At 40.0% G+C, this 21852-nt stretch overlaps 1 protein-coding gene across 21 annotated transcripts in view; it reads right to left on the reverse strand.

Annotated features, from left to right (window-relative positions):
• The window catches only part of AAK1 (AP2 associated kinase 1), a 166157-nt gene that overhangs the window by 2544 nt on the left and 141761 nt on the right, over positions 1 to 21852 (reverse strand). For 7 of the 21 annotated variants that reach the window (XM_019827338.3, XM_011281115.4, XM_019827332.3 and 4 more), the window contains 4 exons: positions 13269 to 13370; positions 12147 to 12248; positions 10638 to 10748; positions 8796 to 8906 (listed from right to left, as the gene is read on the reverse strand). The exons of 2 other annotated variants lie outside the window; for them this stretch is intronic. In XM_019827338.3, coding sequence (XP_019682897.3) covers positions 8796 to 8906; positions 10638 to 10748; positions 12147 to 12248; positions 13269 to 13370 — 426 coding nt within the window. Of the gene's footprint in view, positions 1 to 61; positions 7865 to 8795; positions 8907 to 10637; positions 10749 to 12146; positions 12249 to 13268; positions 13371 to 21852 lie in introns of those variants that run through there. 12 more of the 21 variants (XM_011281118.4, XM_019827342.3, XM_019827341.3 and 9 more) reach the window with 7 other exon arrangements.

Here is a 21852-nt window from a genome sequence, read left to right on the forward strand (position 1 = left end):
CTGCTAACAATTATCCCCTGCTAAGGTTTCTGCTTGAATTAAGCACACAGAACACAGCAGAAGCGGCATCAAAATCAGTTTATTGGGAAACCAGTCACTTAGAGGCATTACATTGTATGCAAAGAGATGTAGAGAGAGATTGGAACATTTTAGAAGATACGGTACAAAAATACTCGTTTCTCGGAATTCTATTAACTTTTTAGCAGTGCTTCTTTTTAAACAGCTCTGACCTTAAATACCGTTTTCAGAAAGAAAAAAAAGGTGGGTGCCCCCCTCATTTTCTAAGAGTTCAAATGCATTCAGTGAATTCCTGATTAGAATCTTTAAGTAAAATTCTGTACTGGTGCCAAATGGCTTTCTGAGTAGTGTTTGAAGAATATGATTTTGAAGAGGATAAGTTTTTTCTTTGAGCGACAGCTTTAGTATGTGTACCTACAAGGTGACTTGAAAGCATTAGTCAGCTGACAGGAAGTAAACGGAACACCTTCTTTCTTGCATGGTCAAGCTAATAATGGCATCATAGCCATCAATAATGAAAACTGAACAGTTTGACAGGAGTTGGTGTTTTGGGGAAATTTAAATTGAATTCAGTCAGATCAGTTTGTGTGTAGAGAATGCCAAAAAGCAGCTACCTATAGAACCAGGGGCACTTCGGATGCCTGCGGTCTTAGATTACATTTCAAGAACTATCAGGTACCAAGTAGAGATGCCCACATCCAGAGCTGGACGGGATGGAAGAACATGCTTAACCTTTCTAGATTACTTAAAAAGTGGGTTCTTGGTCGACTGGAAACCTGGCACACTAGCATATTCTAGGATTTTGATGGTAATAGGAAAACTACACCTAAAACTTCAAGAACTTTTAAAAATTCACAAGCACAGTCACAAAACCCCTATAACATTGAGTTTGCAGGGAAAACTTACTTCCTGTTCTTCAAAACAAGGCCAGATCCATTTCTATTTTTCAGCATTCTTCTGCCTTCTAGGGTTGGAAAACTAATTTAAAGGATTTTCTTGAGAAGGCCAAGTCTCTTAACCTCTTCATTCTTTTTTAGAGAAGGTGTGGTGTGACTACAGCAGAGAGCAACTACCCTTTGCAGCTCTCCAAGCCGGGCATTCTGGAGACCAAAGAATGCCGGTGGGTTTGGGGATGCACAGATATCCACGCTCTCTCAGCGCAAGAAACAAAATGGTCAAGAGAAGGAGAGGTTCTAAATAACTGTGAGCAGAAGATGGACATTAAGTCTTGTTGGCAGTTACAGGTTCTTTCTGGAATATGAGTGTGTTCTAGTGGGGTAGGGAAAGCACATGTTTTCAAGGTGAACAGTCCTTGTAGATGAGGATGGCCTTGCACTATTAGGAAAACATGTTTGCAGAGGTCTGGCTACTAGCAATGAAGGATTTGCACTAATTTAACCTCATGTCTTGGCCCCGTTCCTCTGGTAACCAACCACGCATAGCAGATGCCCCATGACCACAGAGCTCAATGAAGTTAGCCCGTTGTCCCTGAGGGGCGGAGGGCTTAAATCCAGGACATGGTCCTACAGTCTGCTCAAGGGTCTTTCATATCATAAAGCCTAAAGTAGGGCATTTTGTTCTCATTCCCTCAAACTGTGTTATGTCTCTTTTCACTGTGGTTTTGTGTGTTAAATTAAGCAAGAAGGCAAGACACGCTTCTTTTTCTTGCTCTCATGTAGGGCTGTGTGCAAAGTTAAGGCTAAGCACACTTTTTGAAACTTCTATCAGGGATAATGCCATTTTAGTCTATTTTGAGGCTCCAAATTGTATAGATTTCCCTAAGAGTTCATATGCTTGACAGAGTAGGAAAGAAGTCCCCAAAAGTATCTGATGACTTAGCAACTCTCCTCACTAACTGCCTATTAACTTCCAAAGCAACCATCAGTGTTGAGTGATTTGGGGTACGTTTACCCTCGGAATTTTATCTGATGAACATAGTGAGAGGGTCATCAGAGTGCTTTCAAAAAAATCAAAATCTGAAGACTTAAATTTTAGGCTGGATACTCTTTAGTGCAATATATCACACACAATCCAGAATTTTTCTTTCCTCCATACTACAAACTGAAATAACAGGTACAGGGAGTATCAAAGACCTAATTCTTGCTAAAAATGGAAGAATGAAGACTTGGGGAGTACTGAGAAACCTTCTCATACATTTAGCAAATAGAAAGCAAAATATCCCTTCATAAGAACGTCAGAAATGCAGCGCCAATTGAAAGTCACACTCTTGGAGCCAAATCAGGGAATCAAGAGGTGTACATCAAATTAATAATTTCCACGACCTTTTAGCTTCGATAATAAAATTAAGGGTTCTACCATATGTTGTGCAGTGGCATTAAGACCCATGACTGGGGAATAGGGATTTGATGGGAGCCAGCATGGGCCAGTGATGCCGTGCCTCTCAAGCCAGTGGAGCAATTAAATGAGATTTCTCCCTGGGCATAAAGCTGCTGTTGCCAACATAAAATGTTTAATTAAACTGGCCTGGGTATATTAAAGATTAAATTAGAGGAGGATAGCTGCAAATCTGTGCTCCGTTTTCAAACCCGCATCTCGTCATATCAAATGCAGGCTCACGAGGGTTTTATTCTCCCTGACTCCATGGTAGCCATGACTCATTAAAATGTCCTCAGCAGGTGTCCGCACTTTCCTTGTGCACAGCTACTTACTGCCACTCAACAATGGGTTTAAATCCTTTGTGCAAAAGTAGGTTTTCAGATTAGGAAAACAGCAGCTATTTTAAGTTATTTACATCTGTGAACATCAGGCTCCTGGTTGAACAGATAAGTCTTTATTCCCCTGTATGTTTACATAATAAATTGTTTACAGACTTTTTTTATACAATATTTGCGTAGCAGTGTTTAAATTTCATATTTTTACTGTACAAGGTAGCTTCGTGTACCTGTTTGCTTTGTCTTCTTAAGGAGGACATGATAAAGACCTGTGGTAAATATACAACCATGTGATAAGGCAGGGGGAGGGGGGGGAGGTGCAATAGGGTAGAGCAGAATACTCACAGGAAGAAGAGTAAGGTCAGGATACTACCATCAAAGTGGGAACCAAGGAAGTGTCTTCCATTCAAGCAACTACCACCATTTGGCAACTCTGCATAAGTTAGCATTACCCAAAGAAACTCCTTCCTCCACCTTGGTGAAAGGAAACCCGGGATAAACAAAGTAGTATCTTGTTACAGATTATTTGAAATGGAGGCCATCTGGGATTCATTTTGACTCAAGAAACCCAAGTACATCCAACTTCAGGAACATGACTAGGGTGGAAAATGAAAAGACTAACTTTGTGTTGGTAAAATTATAGTCTCTAGAGAGGAATAAAAGACAGTTTTATATTATCTGGAGTGTTTCAGTAAAGATTTCATTTTAAATATCCCTCTGCTAGTATCTCTGTTCTGCCCGGCAGCCTCTAATTCACTTAATTCAGTACTTTGGGCAATCCTATCATTTTTGTCCCCAAACTAAGTTAGTGGCTACACGAGCCTGGTAATCTTACAGTCAGAGAATGTTAAAGACTCCTGGAAATTTAGACAAACATCATCATGGGAGACTTTACTTTGGCCCAAGATACCTATAGTGTGCATTTATTCAGGTGAACTCAGATCCCTCCATACTTCTGGGCTGAGGTCAACCCAGAAGGTCCTCCCCTTCCCATACAATTGCTGAAGGCAGACTGTTCCTGACTTGGGGAAAACTGTTAGTTCGAATCAAAATGATCAATTACCTGTCAGCAGAGCAGGAAAAGAGTATTATAAACAAAACTAATGATTTCATCTTGAGAAAATTTTTCTCGAGTTTGTTTCCCTGTAATTATTAGCAATCCAAGTTCTATAATTCTACTTCAGAAAGAGCCAAGTCCAGTATCAAATGACACTGAACAAAGTGACAACCTCTTTCGGAGGTATTTTAAAATCCACATCTTTCCATTTTCTAAACTACTAAAGACAGGTGAAATTATGGAAGTTCCCTTATTCAGAGGATCAAGGAAATTAAGAATGATAGTTGTCGCTTTCCATTATAAGCTCCTCTCTGGGAATTTTCTGTGGATTATTCCTTTTACTGTCTTTAATAGTAACCACATTTCATCGGAGGTGGGTGGGTGATTTTGCTAAATGTTACCCTAAACCAGGAGTCATGGAAAAAGATCAAGAAAGAGATGCTTCCAGATGCTGAAAGCAATACTAAATGGATAATAATTCAACTGATTTTCCTATACCTTATTACCTTCCTTGATGGTATTTCTAAAGAGAGGAGTTTCAAAAATAACTTAAATGATGGCAGCATCATTAGAGTAAGTATTAGCTTCCCAAGTAAAACCAGATGCCTTTGAATGGAACAACACTCAATTAGCTGTCAAAATTCTGGTATGTCTGCTAAAGAAGTCATTAATTATGATCATAGTTAGAAGTGTCTATTTAAACCTTATCTCCTCCGAGTCCCGTGTTTTTAGAAACACTGGGACCTGAATTTGGTGATCTAGTTATTTGAATGCTTTAAAGAAAAAAAAAAAAAACGCCAACAATTTGTTATGTGTTCTGGTATAGTTACTACTCTTACACAGTTGGATTAAAGCAAATCAGAAACATATGCTTATAGTATCTGCCCATTTTTAAGTGTCAGATCACTGATTTTATGTTTTAAAAGAATTGAAATCTTCTGACACTGTTTTGTTGGAATAGGTAGGGGTGTGTGAGTAATATTAAAAAAAAGAATCTATGTCCCAAACTGTCCAGTAATGCAGGCTTCTATTCAGTTAACCAAGAAAGAGCAACCCAAGTTAGTAAAAAGTCCATTATAATTCTCTAAAATGTAAATACTGCTACAGTAACAGTAAGAACTACAGAAGGTAACTGAAGAACATCCAGATTATACAAATCCTTCATAGTCCTTCCAAAGCATAACAGTATGTACGTAGAAGTCTAGAATTCCATAAGCTTAAAGACCATCTAGTCCAAACCCATCATTGTATAAAAAAGGAACAATAGCTCTTAGAAGTGAAGAGCCTGCTGAAGGCTGCTTGGCCAGTGACCGGAAAAGGTCAGGGAGAGATCCCAGGTGACCTGGCCTGTCCTGCCCAGGCCTCTTCAGCTGGCCCGGCCTCCAGTTCCATGTGAAATGAAGTGGATGGACTAGAGACTGGTCTCTCCGATCCCTCTTGTGGAGTTCGTATGTCTACCAGTTATCAGCATACCTCACTCATATCAAATAAACCCTTTTAGCTTAGGGATGAAGCTATAAACTAAGGGAGGTCCCATTTGCTGAGTCACTCACATGGATACCTTAGCAGAAAAATAGTTCTTCTCTATGAGGCCCCATTCCTAAAGAACAAACCCAAGATGATTTCATGTCATTATCTCCCTCAGACTTCCTCCATCCAGTCTCTGGCTGCTAGTCTGTTCATTTTCATTAACAGTCTCCATTAAGCTTTATTGAGCCAGATGACTAGATAATATATCTCAATGTGATTACGGGTAATACATGAAAGGAACAATTTAGAGATACCTAATTTCTAAACTGTACTCTTCATGGTTTCAATTAAATTGAGAAACTAGATATTTCATTATATTTCTAACATGTATATGTATGAAAAAAATCAAATTGGAAAACATAGGCATAAAACATTGTTCTTATTTAAAAATAAACATTTCCTTCATTAGATTATACATTCTTTCTATGTCCAGGAAAAAGAATACAGTTTTGATCTTCAGTAATATTCCTGTCCACAAAGGTGCAAACCGAGTCCCATTTTCACTGCTATCCAATCATGGAGAGCTCTTCAAGGATATCTTTTTTTTTTTTTTTTATCTTCAGCAGGAAGGTGGTGCCTCCCTCAATTTTGGAAATGATCCATTATCCTAATAGAGGGCTTTACTTAGCTCATCTAGTTTCAGCTGGCACAGGAAGTATTTAAAGTCAGGAGGAAGACTGAAAAGATTCAGACTTTTCCTCCGCTGCCCTTCAAAGGCTGCTCTCACATTTCTGGGGTCAAAGCTTGACCTCTAAAGTGCAGTGTTTTGCAGGCTGTTGTTGCTGCTCAACTCCCTCCCCCCTCCCCCCCCCACCACAATAAAGTGCAAACGTGAGGAAGGAGAAACAAAAGTACTAGATAGAGAAACAGGCAAGTGGGCTTGGAATTTTATTTGTACAAATCTGATCAACTAAGAGTTTCCCTTCTGATCATGGAAAACGGCACTCGAGGAAGAGAACCACAGCGGGTTGCTCTGTGCCCACCTCTTTTTCAAAAGGGCAATTTTATAAAATTGCTTTCTATGTAAGGAAAAAAAGATACACTTCAATGAGTAAGTACATATACAGAGGGTGACCATGAGGCATGTTGTCATGTCAGTGCAGGGTCCTTTATTTATTTTATGAACAATATTCTAAGGTTAGTGAGGAACTACGCTTTGTTTTGTTTTTTAATCTAGGAAGCCAAGGAAAACCAACTGAACATATTTCATTGGCTGCATCCTTCAGTTCCAACATCAGAGAGAAAGAAAGGTAAGTAGCCAGAGTCAAATTGTGCCCAGCTTGTAGGCACACTTATTTCTGATTATCTGAAAATAAACAACATGCTTATTCTACAAAGACAGAGGACCTGCTGAAAGCTTAAAGCAACACACAAGTCTACTCAAAATGATTCCATATGTTACACTGTAGGATTGCTGTGTAGTTATACAAGGGAAAGAGGTCAAAACCCTGTACAGACACCTGATATCAGACTTGAAACGCCAAGTGGAAACAGAACTATTCAGCGTCTTCATTTATACACAATTTACAATATTTGATTCAAAATAAAAATCACAAGAAAAATACATCTGTTTCTGCTACAATTCCTTCCCCTCCCCCATCCACCCCCCAGTGAAAAGTCTTCTAATAAAAGGTATCATATTACCACCATTGTCTTGTTTTGGTCTAATTCTGAGATCCCGGCTTGGGACAGTTAACATGAAAAGGAATGGCAATACTTGGGTTTTATATAATGTACACATTTTATCCAAGGATCTCAAGTACTTGCAGTCACGTCTCCAGATCTGAGAAATCACGGTTCAATGGAAGCCAGAATGCTGGATGAATGCTGGGCAGGTTGCATGGGGTGTAAAATCCCTTGGCTAAGTCTATGATCAAACAAGGTCAAAGCTGGTTGGCTAGAGCTGGGCTCAATTTCTCTTTTCAAACATATCCCATCCGTCAGTCAGTTTTACCCTCTCTTAAATCACACACTCATCTCCAGGCTACTGCCTAGAGTTAAGACCAACTGAAGAAGCCATGTCCTCATGATAATGCAGCAGCGTAAAAAGCAAAAACAGAGAAACACATTCATCAGCATCTGGCCAAAGGAGACAGGGGTTGGGAGGACTGGTGTGGGAGGCCATTCCTAGCAAGAATGAGACAAAGGTGTCAGTTCACTAGTTTCAGTTACAGTTAAGCTTTTGGTGGAGTTGATTCCAGCAGAGGTGAAGCTCATGGCATCTAGCGCTTGATTTAAGATAATGCTATTGAAGAGGGGTAATGAGAAAACACAGCAAACTAACAGGGAGGAACTGGCCAAGGAATATCTGGAGGGCCAAAGAGATTTTCTTTCCTTATCATTTCTACAGGAGAAGGCAAGGGGTAGGAGATAAGGGCTGGAGGGCCCCTTATTAGCAGATTTTTAAAAAAATCATTTTTCTTATAACTCCGTAATGAAAATGTATATTACGGTATGAAGGTTACAGAACTGCATCTGCTACTGGGTCACGGCTACAGGTCTATGAGCTGATCCACCAGCAGTAAAGACCTGGCTAGGTTGGGAAGACTGGACTCAGAGCTCCCACTGCTGTTTCTAGAGTGCCCACCTGGAAGTGGAGAAATAGGAGTTCAGTACAAAACACAGAGGGTTAAGGTTTAGATGTGCAGAGCAAGCAAAGGAGAAACAAAACAAAACCCTGGAGAAGCAACAATTTACATCTGCAAACTCTTACGTGTTGATTTTTAAACATATGAGTCGGATATGCACCACCTCCCACCAGAACTTCAGGCACTGTGTGCACACCATACCACAGGCAGAACACCTTGCAGAGAGGATGCTGTTTTCAAACGCCTATACATTTTGCCTGAGACCTGCTGGCTGTACACTAACTTCCTCATGATATCAACTCATCTCTCTGATAAAGTAAAAATCAACAGCTATTGCTTTGGGGAAAAATCTGTTATTAAGACCACTGCGATAGAAACATGCTTTAAGAAATATAGAGATGGTCCCATGGTAATTCAGTGTCTCATGGCACATTCAAATAGTTATAATCCATCAAAGAGGAAAAAAGATGCTCCACAAATGTCCAAAAGATACAAATGGTATCAAAGCACCATGCTTAATCTCTTTGGGAAGAATATTTATTATAGATTATTCAAATCGTGCTAAAAAATGTTCAGTGCTTTTTTTTTTTTTTTTTTTTTTTTTAATATATGTCTATATGACTTCAGGTTTCTACTGACTAAAGGTCACTTTATTTTTGGCTTGACACTTTGTAAAACTGGGTTTTAGTCAAAGAGTTAAATACTTTTCTTCTCTCTGAATAAACACCACAGTGACGTTTTAAGGTAACTACATCTCCATCTGTATCTGTGTCTCTATCTTATACTGGTCCAGCCCCAAGGCCTGTCATTACCCCAGTTCCCTTCACTAAGTGTTGATGCTTTCTTCCCTCTCGCAGATTAGGCACATTACTATTTTGTAAACAGCTGTGATGCCAAGTTCTTCTCTTTTCCCCATCCTCTCTTTCTTACCTTGTGGGTTTTTGGTTATCAATACAGGAATAGGGTCAAACTCATCTTCTGCCACCTTGTCCGAGCCCTCAGGGACATCAAAACCTGAGATGAGATTACTATCTTCTGCAGCTTAATACAGAATGCAAGTACACAAGCAGAAACAACAGAGGCAGAGATTAGCAAATGAGAGAACATGTCAGAGGCATAAAGTTCCACCTATACAATCACTGTTGTTTTTGAAGATGAAAATGCTTATTTTCATGAGTGGAAACAAAGGTAGCAAAACTGAAATATAGGGAAACAGAAAAAAAATGGTTTCAGGCTGGCCATGTTAAGACTTTCATAAATGATTAGGGAGAAGGGTTATAGAATGATCTCTACTACCATTTTAAGACCTTTAATTGTAGTTATTGTGAAATCTCTCTTCAACGTCAGTAATTCACAAAGGCACAGGAATTAGTCATTTATCTTCCTTATTGAGCAAACAGGGGCCTGACTAACAAACAATATTCAAGAAACTCAAAGCTAGGGGCAGGGGGGAGGTAATTAGTAGTAACTGCTGTATACAAGGCAAACAATCTTTCTGAAAAGACTTGCTGTCCTATGATTGGGAAGAAAGACTTTCCAACAACTCTGATGCCTCGGGGAATGTTGGGGCCCAAGATCACATGCACTGAGATTTCAAGCAGAAGTCTGTTAGATATCCTCCATTTTGATAAAGACTATCCTACCAGCACAAGCGCTAGCTGAGCACCTATTCTGCAAATGATGCTTCTCTGTAATTACACATTACTGCTGACACACTCCTGCCAGACATAATTGGTTAAAAACACATACTCTATAAAAACATAATCATTTTAATGTTGTCAAGGGTAAAAACAAAACCTCAGCTCTTACCACTGCAAACCATAAACTAATTTTGTTTTGTTTTGTTTTGTTTTTTAAGTAGGCTGTATGCCCAGCGTGAAGCCCAATAAGGGGCTTGAACCACAGCTCTGCGATCAACACCAGAGCTGTTATCAAGAGTTGGACACTTAACTGACTAAGCCACCTGAGAGCCCCAAACTAACTGTTTTTTAGTCATCTCAGGGAGGCTTACTTCTTGAATTTCCTTCAGAAGAAACTTACATTGTTCCTCTTCTATATATGTGCTCCTTCCAGAAAACCAATTTCACTACCCAAGTACAGAAAGGTTAGTGAATGCCTGCATAGAGTAAGCCGGGCTCTGTGCCTCTCACTTCTACGAACAACTCACTGAAGAGAGCCCAATTCAAGCTACTTCTGTCCAGGAGCATTTCACACCAATATTAACCCAAGAGTAAGAAGTGAAAATCGTAGATCAGAAAGAGAAATCTAGTAACCAATCATGACTCAAAATTCGAAACTTTTATAAGTTCAACCTTTGAAGACTGACTTTGAGGACTTGGCCTGCTTCTTTAACATAGCAATCCCTACTCAAAAATTTTAAATCGGATTTGATGAAACAATTTTAAGGTCTCAGACTAACAAGTATCGTATTAATTAATAATAAAAGGGAGTCAGTGGATAGTCAACGCAACCATCTACATGCGTGGACCGCAAAGGTACGTAGCTCTGCCTTTAATGGAGACCATGGACTATGTGCATTCCAGGAGACTGCCAGAAAGCAATGCCTACACCAACCTGTTGTCTAAGCCTTATTAGGTACTCTTCCTGAGAGGGATTCTAACACAGAGGCTAAGAGTACAAATTCAAGTTTTCCATACAGAGGAGGGGGCTAAAAAACTTCACTGCCAAAGACTTTTGGTAAGAAAAATTCTCAGAAATCATTCAGATCTCCTTTAAGGATACACGTGCCCCAGAGGACAGGAAAGCATTTACCTTTATGGGCTGGAGCGGATATCGCTATGGGGGCAAACTCTTCCAGCAGGTCAGTAGTAGGGTTAGAAAGCAAGGAGCAATCAATCAGGGAATCTTCCCCGGTGAGAGAATCTGAGTCCAGATTAACAGCATCCCAGGTCAGTGATGGCATTAAATGGCACACACAATACCATGAGATTAGATCTTAGCCTTTAAGTTACTGCATTTACATGTTATACATATAAGCCAAGGCGAGAAAAGAAAACCAAAAGTAACATATTAAGCCCGCTGAATTTTCATCTATAGTAAGATATATTTCTAGATTCTCTTAACATTAACATATAAATATGGAATAATTCTTTGCTCAGAGGTTGCTGGGTAAGCAAGTATGTGATTTGGATGCCAATAAAACTTTAGCAACTTAGTTCTCAGCAAATGCTATTTGGGAAAAAGGACTTTGCAACTAAAGAGTTTCACTTAAACTTTCCCTAAATATTTATGGGAAAAGGTACTATAGGATGAAGTATCTAAGTTGACTAGGAGGGGATTGTCCCTGACTTATTATTAGCAGAATATGACACGGTTAAACAATACTTTCTAGAACTCAACTAGATCCCCATTTGAAACAAAACAATCTTGCTTCTTACTAGTATTCTTTAAATTTGAATTGCTCCTCTGGACACATGACTTTCACTTTTAGTTAAGGAACAGAAGGAAGGCAAAATTCAGAGTTCAAGTATTTTCACACACAAATTGTTCTCTGGGAAAGTTTTCTAAGAGAAAACAGTCAAGTACGCACAAGAGAAAGGAACCACATTATCTTTTATGTTCGTTTTTTTCCCACTTAAATGTAAGTTTATTTTCACAGTTCCTAGACTTCCAATGGTTTCTGTTCCAAGTTAGAAAATCAGACTCTTTTACCAAGGTTGACTATGGACTCGATAAAAATGCAGGTTATCAACTCTGTATTTATGGGCAGTTGAGGAATTCTATTAAGAGCGAATTTTGAAATTCGGGGGAAAGCAATGCTGAATCCAGGGGAAGATTTCAACTCTGCCTACAATTTAACAGCAAACCAGCTATCCAGGATTAAAGCACTGTGCTGAGGACAGAATGTCAACACACAGAGCAGTAGCTCCGTGAAGTCACTGACACGGTTGTATAGAAAGACTGAACAGACACCTTAGCGGAGTTAAGGCCATCCTTGTAGCTCAACAGAATTCTTTGGGGAAGGAGGTGGAGGGAACCTGCCACCAGTGAAAAGAATCTTGAATAAATAAACACTGTAACCAGAGAAAGCCCAAGGACCACTCTATAAAGAACATGGCTCCAAAAAGCACTCTGCTCTTTAGCAAGGAAACACGTCACTAAACAGCGAGAAGCCGGGGCTGTAACCATACAGAGCATCCATTCTAGGAGGAACTAACCAGGCTGCAAACTAAGCCCAGGATCATCAGCTACAGGTGGAAAGGCTGGCTCCGAGGGCCACAACAATGACCAGTCTGTGCAGCTGCAGGACACCTGACTGACCTGTGCGGTTCGAGGTCACAGATTCCGTCTGGGATGGAAGGCGCTGGGGTACTGGGGGCTCCAGTCCCGGTATGAGACTCTCAACAGCAACATCGGCTTTTTCTTTTGTGACAGAGCATTAAGAAAGGAGAACAGATGGTAAGGGAAAAGGAGTCAAAACGTTCTTCAGACAATTCTGTGAAGGCTTCCTTCTACAGGTGTCTAAAATGCCAGTCTCGAGCAAGATGGACAGCACAGTAAGTTACTTTATTTCTGCTGCTTTGAGTGTCTGGGCTTCACTGATTGAGCAGGCATGTGCAAGGTTAACCACTATAACTAATCTTGGTGAGTTTCAGTTTTTATAGATAAATGTAGAACACGAGTCACCCAGCAGATTTCTTCCATGTCAGAAGACATAGGCTGAAAGGCACCATAGTATCTTCCGGTAATTTTGCTTTTCTTAAGGGATAAACTTGGGGGCAGACATCCTCTGTGCCTGGCGAAGGTAACTAGTCCATTTGAAATCCCACCCCATGATGTGGCCGGGAGGTATTCTGCACTGTGTCACATCCCGCAGCTGAAGGCCCACCTCTACAGGGTCATGGCTTTCCTGGGTTCAAGGACTATGTGCCCTGGAGTACAGGGGCCCTGCACATCTTGTAGTTCATGCCTGCCTTGCTGTAGAAGCACAGGGAAATACCAAACTGAGCAGACTAAGCCCCTGTCCCAGACTCTACTCATGGGGCTTCACCACTGGGCAAGTGTTTTCTGTTTCTGATACGGGGCACATACAGAAGCCTTCTAAAGAAGAATCTGCTAAAGGTAAGGTCCCAGCTTGAAAGCAACTTCTTTCATCAAGCTTCTGTAATTAATTGTGAATTTTTCCATTCCTCCTCATTCATAAGAAATTCCTTTTGGAAATCTCAGGCTATCAAGCAAAGCAAAAATAACAGTGTGGTGCCCCTGGAAAGGCAGGGAAAACACTTCATTTGGGGCGATAACAAATGAGATTAAAGGAGGCTTTGTGGCATTTCCACTCCCCAGCAGGGCCATTCAATAGGGATCTGTTAACCAGGTAGTTATCATTCTCGAAACAGACACATAGATCATGCAGGGCTGAAGAAACAGAGATGATGACTTTACCAATTACAGCATCGGAAGTGCTACCAAAAGGGTCTGTCATAGGCAAGAGGTCAGGGAGCAGGAGAGAAGTGTCAGGAGATTTGAGTCCCTCAATTAGTTTTTCTAGGTTGGGCAGAGAGGTAAAGAGAAAGCAAAAATGCAGTGAGATATTAAAGCAAGCTGAACATTTATCATTTTCTATGCAAACACATTTTGGGGTCAAAATTTTGTATAGATTCATCATAAAAATAAATACTGTTAGTATCTTTTATTCTTAATCACAAATAAGCTTTCAAAGTTCAAAGTTTAAAAATGATTATTTCCCCAACTGAGGTTCATTTTGTAAGTCATTCAAGATACTTCCCTAGGTTTGTTTGTTTTAAAATTTGAGATATAGGGGTGCCTGCGTGGCTCAGTCAGTTAACCGTCCGACTTCGGCTCAGGTCATGATCTCATGGTTCGTGGTTTTGGGTCTTGCAACAGGCTCTGCCCTGGCAGCTCAGAGCCTGGAACCTGTTTCAGATTCTGTGCCTCCCTCTCTCTGCCTCTCCCCGCTTGTGCTCTGTCTCTCTTTCTCTCTTTCAAAAATAAACAGTTTCAAAAAATTTTGTAAAAAAAATAAATAAAATTTGAAGTATAAAAATTTACCCAAAGGATACAAAAATACATATTCGAAGGGGCACATGTACCCTGACGTTTATAGCAGCACTATCAACAATAGCTAAATTATGGAAGGAGTCCAAATGTCCATTGACTGATGAATGGATAAAGTAGATGTGGTTTGTGTGTGTGTGTGTACACATATATACACATACATATGTATATATGAATGTGTATGTATGTATGTATATATGTATATGTATATGCATACATATGTGTATATATATGTATATGCATACATATATGCATATGTATGTGTGTATATACACACATATACATATGCATATACACATATATGCATATACATATATACATACACATGTATATATACACATGCATGCATATATACATATGCATATACATATATACATATATATATATAAACAAACAATGGAATATTACTCAGCCATAAAAAGAATGAAATCTTGTCATCTGTAACAATGAGGATGGCATTAGAGTGTACTATGCAAAGTGAAATAAGTCAGAGAAAGATAAACACCATATGATTTCATTCATATGTGGAATTTAAGAAGCAAAACAGACGAACATAGTAGGGGAGACACAGAGAGAGAGAGAGAGAGAGAGAGGCAAACCATAAAACAGACTCTTAACCATAGGAACAAACTCAGGGTTGCTGGAGGGGAGGTTGGAGGGGGATGGGTTAAAAGGGTGATGGGTATTAAGGAGGGCACTTGTTGTGATGAGCACTGGGTGTTGTACATAAGCGATGAATCCCTAAATTCTACACCTGAAATTAATATTACACTGTATGCTAACTAACTGGAATTTAAAACTTGAAAAAGAAAAAAATTTTGAGGTATAATTTACACTGAATAAAAGTCAACAATTTCAAGGGCACAATTTGCTGAGTTTTGACAAATGTACACACTCATGTAAGCACCACTGAAATGATGTAAAACATTTTCGTCACCCCCCAAAATACCCTTGTGCCTTATTCTGGTCAGTGCCTTCCTTTTACCCACAGGCCCTGGCAACAACTGAACTGCTTTCTGTCCCTACAGCTTTGCCTTTTCTAGAATTTCCTATAAATGGAACCATGCAGTATGTCGTCTCTTCGGTCTGATGTCCTTGATTTAGCATAATGCTTCTGAGACTTCTCCCCGGTGTGGCATGTATCTGTAATTTGTTCTGTCTTATGTGGTAGGAGTGTTCCACTGTATGAACGTACCACATTTTATTCAATCATTCACCAGTTGATAAGACATTTGGTTGTTGCTAATAGTTTTTAGCTATTAAAAATAAAGCTGCCATAAACATATCCATATAAGTATACGTTCATACCCCTTCCTTAGTTGTGAACATTTTTTTTTGGACTTGCATTTAGAAATGGTTTATAACTCAGCAAGTGAATCAAAATATGCCTAAATTAACTTCAACCATCACTCATTGTCTGCCAACGGAGAGTGTGTGACAGGCTGGCACTCTTGTCATTCTATGGTCAAATCTCATGAAATTCACGTACACCTGCAGATGGATTACTTTTGATGTCATTTGGCTAAGAAACAAAAGGACGTAAGAAGCCATCAGATTTGTCACACCTAATAACTTAATGTGTGATAAGTGCACACATTAAGATTCCTTCATGATTCTTTCAGCCTTGATCCATCAATAAATCTCTATTTACCTTCAACATATTAATGGTAGAGCATTAGCTTGAAACAAAATAATGAGTCGTAGAATCTTACAGAAAGAAGGGAATTAAGGTCTCAAACCTCCTTTTACTTGCAAGGAGGTTAAGGCCACATAAATTCTATAACTTGCCCAGTTAAAGCCTGTTGACATTTTTTTTTCTATCACAGAAATACCATGCCATTAAGATAAAACTAAAATTAAAATGTTTGACAAAAAAAAGTGACTGAAAGTTCAAGTATGTGTATATAACGTTTTAATGAATCTGCATTCTTCCAGGCTATCAGGAATCAAGTAAAGATGAAATTGATATTCGTTGAGTGACTGAAACTGAAATTTAGGTAACTACACAGATGAAACAAAATAATGGATTTTAGTGTCTTGGCAAGGTAATTTGCTTTCATCCACTTAATATACTGCCAAAAAAGATATTTTTATATGTGAGACCAATTTACCATCTTTGGAGTATATGGCATGTAGGTTATCTTTGAATTAAATGACAATATGCTACATTGCTCATTTACACCTGATTTATATTGAAGAAAGGAAGGAAGGAAAAAAACAACTTTTCAACAGCAGGGAAAAAAACCCCAGGGTACTAACCAAGTATACCAGAGTAATCACATCAGCATTAATCTTGCATCGTGCATAACATTCTATTAGCAGACAAGATGTTAAAAATATCTGACAATTTTTAGCATACTGGCAAAAAGAAGATGTTTCCCCAAAAAGTCCAAATTTTGATTATTCTGAACACTAGCTTTTGTTTTATTCCCAAAAGAGCCTCTTTCACATACAGAAACGTAATTATTTGCTTCTTTCACTTTCAGCACTCACATATTTGCAATCTTATGAAGCAACGGATAAAAAGCAATGACCCCAAATTACTTGCTTATCTTTCATACAGCAGTTTATCCAGGTGCAAAACCTTAGGCTAGCCACATTCAGAGTGTGAATTCTAGCCACTCCAGTGACTGGTTGTGACCGTGAGGCTGTTCCTTTAACTTCTGTCATTACCTCAACTGTAAAATGGGAGATACCTCCCACCATCCTTCTGTATTGGTCACTCAAGTATCATCTCTTCTAAGCCTTTCCCTGTCCTCCCTGCCACATCAGGAAACTTCTGGAGCCCTCTGCACTCTCTTCTCTTGCAGCCCTTACAATGTGACTGAAGGCAGAGAAGGTATGTTATTAATCTCTGTATCCCCAGTTCTCGGTCTCCTCTCATACCCTATGTCACATGTCTGTGGCCTCACTGGGGAGGTGGGGAGAATGGGCGATCAGGTGGAAAGTCAGGTACCTCAGCAAGAATCGACTATTTTCATTAGCCGTTAGCAAAAAGCTGATGTGAGGGGATAAAAAAGTGCATGTGTGCATACATGTGTGCATGTGTTGTGTGGTGAGACAGAATGGGGTGGGGATGGGCTAAGCTGCCAAATGTAGAGAGGCTTATCTTCTGACCAAACAGTAACATGCTATTCACATGGATGATCTGTGATGACACTTGAATACTGGAATGTGGGAAGGAGGAGCAGGGACAGAGCAATAGCAGACAGAGAACTAGGAGTGGGAGCACAGAGCCACGGCCTAAGTAAGGTGGACAGCATGTACAAAACCAGTCTGTCCCACCCTCAGCACTACTGAAATGACAGAAGACTCTCAGTTACTCCATGCGGGTGCCCAGGTGCCACCGGAACTACCGTCATCACTTCCATGTGCAGTTCAAGGTCAAACATTTTCATTCATTATTCACAAAACACCCTGGGTGTGGGAATACTGATAGAGTCGAGAAGAATGGACATAGACACTGTGAGAATGTGTGACTTGCCCAAAGTCATAGATGGGACATGGTAGAGCCCACACTTGATTTCACGGTTTCCCTCACGTGCTGCCTACAGGGTCTGCCTGTCTCCATTGACACAGGAGAACAGGTCTTCACATAGACATGGTCCCATGCCCAACGGCCAAGTTATCAAAGACATGTTGGCCCTGGAAGGAGCCTCGGATCTTATTCAATTAGCCTTCTCATTTACAGATGAAGAAACTAGCTCCAGAAAGGTGAAGCCACCTGCCTGAGAGCTAACAGCGGGTCAGCCACAGAGCTAGCTAGGACTGTGGCCCAGACCTTCTACACACTAGAGATTCAGTCCTCTGGCTTAACTAAAGCTTTGGTTGCTTCAAAATGTAAAGCCATTAGAAGAAGTCACACCTCAAGCTATTACGGCTCATTTTTGGTCACTGTAAATGAAGAACTTGAGAACAGGGTATCATGGGAGGCACGAGAAAGGCTACAGGAGGCTGAGAGTTTATAGCCACAGCCTGCAGGCCTCACACGTGAATCAAGGGCCAGCCTTGATATCACTCGTGTTAGGACTTCTGTTTTATGAAGACACTCTGAGACTATGTGGCATGAAGGGGATGGGTGGGGAGGAGCAGTGCAGAGAAGAGAGTGGTAAATTTAGGAACGTGTGCAGGAAGCATTAAGATCCCAAACCTTAAACAAGTTCTCCACAGGTATTTTGCAACCTGTTGATATCTAATGGAGCCACAGATGCCTGGGATAACACTAGTGAGAATGGATGAGATTCCAGGTTTTACTCAAATGCCTTGGTATGAGACCAGAAAAAGCAGAGGAGGCAGCATGGTCCGCCAGACAGAAAAGGCACAAAGAGACAGAGACCTGGGCTCTGCACTAAGTTGATGTGACACTTTGGGCAAACCATCATTGTTCTCTGGATCTAAGTTTTTCTTATTGATAATATGATAAAATGAAGATACACTTAAAGGTCCTATCCACCTCTAAAAGCCAATCGTCCAAGGGAAAAACAGGGAGCAGGAACTAACCAGCTACTTAGAAGACGGACTGCTTAGAGAAGAAACTGGAGATCTGAACTGGCAGCGGCTGTGGGGAAGGACCCTTGGAGGGCACTGTGGCAGAATGGGCAGGAAGGAAGATGACTGCCCCAAGACAGCTGTTCAACACACAAACTCAGCCCAGACACCCATGGCCAGGGGAACAGGGTGAGAAGGTGGGGGAATATTTAAGCTAGATCCTCATTTGAAAAAAGAATGGATGTCTTAAAAAAAAAAAAAAAAAAAAAGCAAAGGGAAAAAAAACCAGAAACCAAGAAACAGAATCTTTAAATTTTTTTTAATGTTTATTTATTTTTGGCAGAGAGAGACAGAGAGAGAGACAGAGCGTGAGGGGGGAGGGGCAGAGAGAGGGGGACACAGAATCTGAAGCAGGCTCCAGGCTCTGAGCTGTCAGCACAGAGCCCAGCATGGGGCTCGAACTCACAGACAGCGAGATCATGACCTGAGCCAAAGTCAGATGCTCAACCGATTAGCCACACAGGTGCCTTGCAGACTCTTAACTATAGAGAACAAACTGATAGTTACCAGAGGGGAGGTGGGTGAACTAGGTGATGGGGATTAAGGAGTCCACTTGTGATAAGCACCAGGTGACGGAACTCTGGAATCATGATGTTGTACGTGTGAAACTAATGTAACACTGTATGTTAACTATACTGGAATTTAGAAAAAAGGAAAAAACACATGTTTCTTGTTTGATCCCTTATTACAAAAGTAATACATGTTTATTGTGGAAACTTGGGAAATACGGAGAAAACAAAGGGTAAAAGTAAAAACGACCCATAATCTCACTTCGAGAGATACCTGCTATTAACAGTTTTTAGAGAATACCCCTCCAATCTTTTCCTCTAAATTCTGATTGTTTGATAAATATTTCAGATACCCATATTTTCTCAGAATAATATTTTAGGAAAGAAAAGAGAAAGTAAACTATTAGGATCTGAGTGTAGTCCGTTTTATTACACGTTCATCAAGCCCGAGGTGGTGGGGTCTTCATTCTTTACCAAGCTAATGGCAGAGGTTATGGCATCCCATTGTTTCATAATTGGCTCTTCTTGGATTCATCATAATGATGAACTTTAAAATATATATCTATATTGTTGGTAATTTCTATCTCTTCTTTTATGAAGAATATCTACTCATATTTTTCTGTTGGTGGTATTTCTTATCACATCCCCATTACTATACTCAGTTCTTTCTCAAGTTTCTAGGGTTCCCAAATAAGAATGAGTCAGGTTAAGAGCATGGAGTTGGACTGAAATCACGGTGAAAGGACCGAGAAGATGGACCCGTGAAGCAAAGTGGGCACAGAGTGAGTTAGCCTGGCCAATGGAAGCTGAGAATGCTTTTAAAGGAGAGTGTTGCTAGTACTTTGAAAAATTAAGAGCAGACTTAGAAAAAGGATCTTTTGAGCACCTTCCTCTCTCCTCTCAAGCATAATAAGTCAAGTGGCATTGGGGACTAGGGAAGAGAGGAAAAGGTAGGAATCAATCCACTCCAAAGTCTTCTCTTAGGTTTCTTTCAAGACTTACTGAAAGTATCAACCACAAAGCAAGAAGGTAATAAATCCTTCATAAAAGCATCTAAGGTTAGATAATCAAAACTGCTTCCTGATGGGAGACTGGAATATAGTACAAGTTGTGAGCTTTCTCTCTTTCCAAACATCAAAAGAGAGGATAGGTATCTATTTAGAGGCTAAAAAGGTTAAGGGTTTGCTCAAGAGCCATTCCAGGCCTAATGAGGAATTTGACCACGAACAGTAAAGCAGGTTGATCTAATGAACAGGAAAAGCCTGATGCCAGCCCCCATCAGAAAAGATGATTTGGCTGCTACAGCTTTGTGGCTTCGGAAATTTACATCTTGTCTGAAGTCTTGTGATGAGAGATGCTGTTTTTAAAATGCAGTCACTCTAAATAGTTCCTATCATTGAGAAACTAGACACTAAACTGTCTGTAACATCTGCAAGATGGAAGCAAAAGTCAGCCACCATGCCCCATTCCAGGTTCATTTTAGGGAACTGAATCTGCGGAAAGAGAAACTTTTCAGAGCAAAGACACATAGGTGATCAACCTTGGACTTTTCAATATCATGAAATAGCAGTTGGAAGTGAAGAATATGCCAGGAAGATAGCTCTGAGAGAATGCTTATCTTCACAACAAACCACTAAGAAAACACAGCTTTTCCTGTGGACTTTTTGAGAGATGATGAACTACCATAAACCAGGAGGTACATTTTTAAAAAGCTGTTGATTCTAGGAAGTGGCACTTATGAGGCAACCAATGCCTGCTTGCTGAGTCTTGTGGAACACTGATGTTGAGAAGTCAGCATTAAGGAGCTGCTATGAAAATCTTTTCCTCAAACTCTAGTGCTCTGCCCGTAGGGATGTAAAAAGATGTAGTCGCTATGGAAAATGATATGGTGGTTCCTCAAAAAGTAAAAACTAGAATTACCATAGTACCTGGCAATTCCATATCCGGATACATACCCAAAAGAATCTCGGGTCTTGAAGAGACATTTGCATACCCAGGCTCATGGGAGCATTTTCACAATAACCCAAGTGGCTGTGGAAGCAACCCAAGTGGCCAACAAAAGAGGAATGGATAAACAGAATGTGGTACACATATACAATGGAATGTTATTCAGCCTTCAAAAGGAAGGAAATTCTGACATATTCTTCAACATGGATGAACCTTGAGGACATTAAGTGAAATAAGCCAGTCACAAAAAGACAAATACTGTATGATTCTACCTATATGAGGTATCTAGAGTAGTCAAATTCAGAGGAAGAAAGCAGAATGTGGTTGCCAGGGGCTGCAGGAAAGGAGGAAGGAGAGTTACAGGTGGAGAGTTTCAGTTTTGTGAGATTAAACCAGTTCCGTGGATGGATGATGATGGTTGCAAAACAATGTGAAGACTAAATGCCACTGAACTGTCCACTTTAAAATGGTAAATTTTGTGTTATGTGTATTTTACCAGTTTAAAAAAACAAAAGATTAAATCCTTCAGCCAGTTTTCAGAGAAAATTCCCCATTCTCTTCTACTGTATTTTAAATTTGGTACCACCTATAGCTTATCTAACACAAAGAGAAGGAAAAATAAACACACAGCATATGAGCATCAATGAAATACTTTGAGACTCACCAGAGCTAGGCTTCATTTGGCAGCTCTGTGAGCACACAAATGCTCATGGCTGTGATTTTTTTTAATGCCAGATTTTCTAAGAAAATGTGTTTTATGATGCTTTGGAAAACAGAAATGGTCCTAAAAGAAATAAAACCCAAACAAATCCAATTACCCAATGCCCCTTTACCCACAGTTTAATAATCATTATATCAAGGAAGTCTATTTCAATGGCTCTCAGTTGTGCAAAGGTCAAAGGTTATAAAGCAAGTTTAATTTCTGTAAGAGAAAAACATTATTGTCT

Source organism: Felis catus, chromosome A3 (genome assembly GCF_018350175.1).
Source record: "Felis catus isolate Fca126 chromosome A3, F.catus_Fca126_mat1.0, whole genome shotgun sequence".
Lineage (NCBI taxonomy): Eukaryota > Metazoa > Chordata > Mammalia > Carnivora > Felidae > Felis > Felis catus.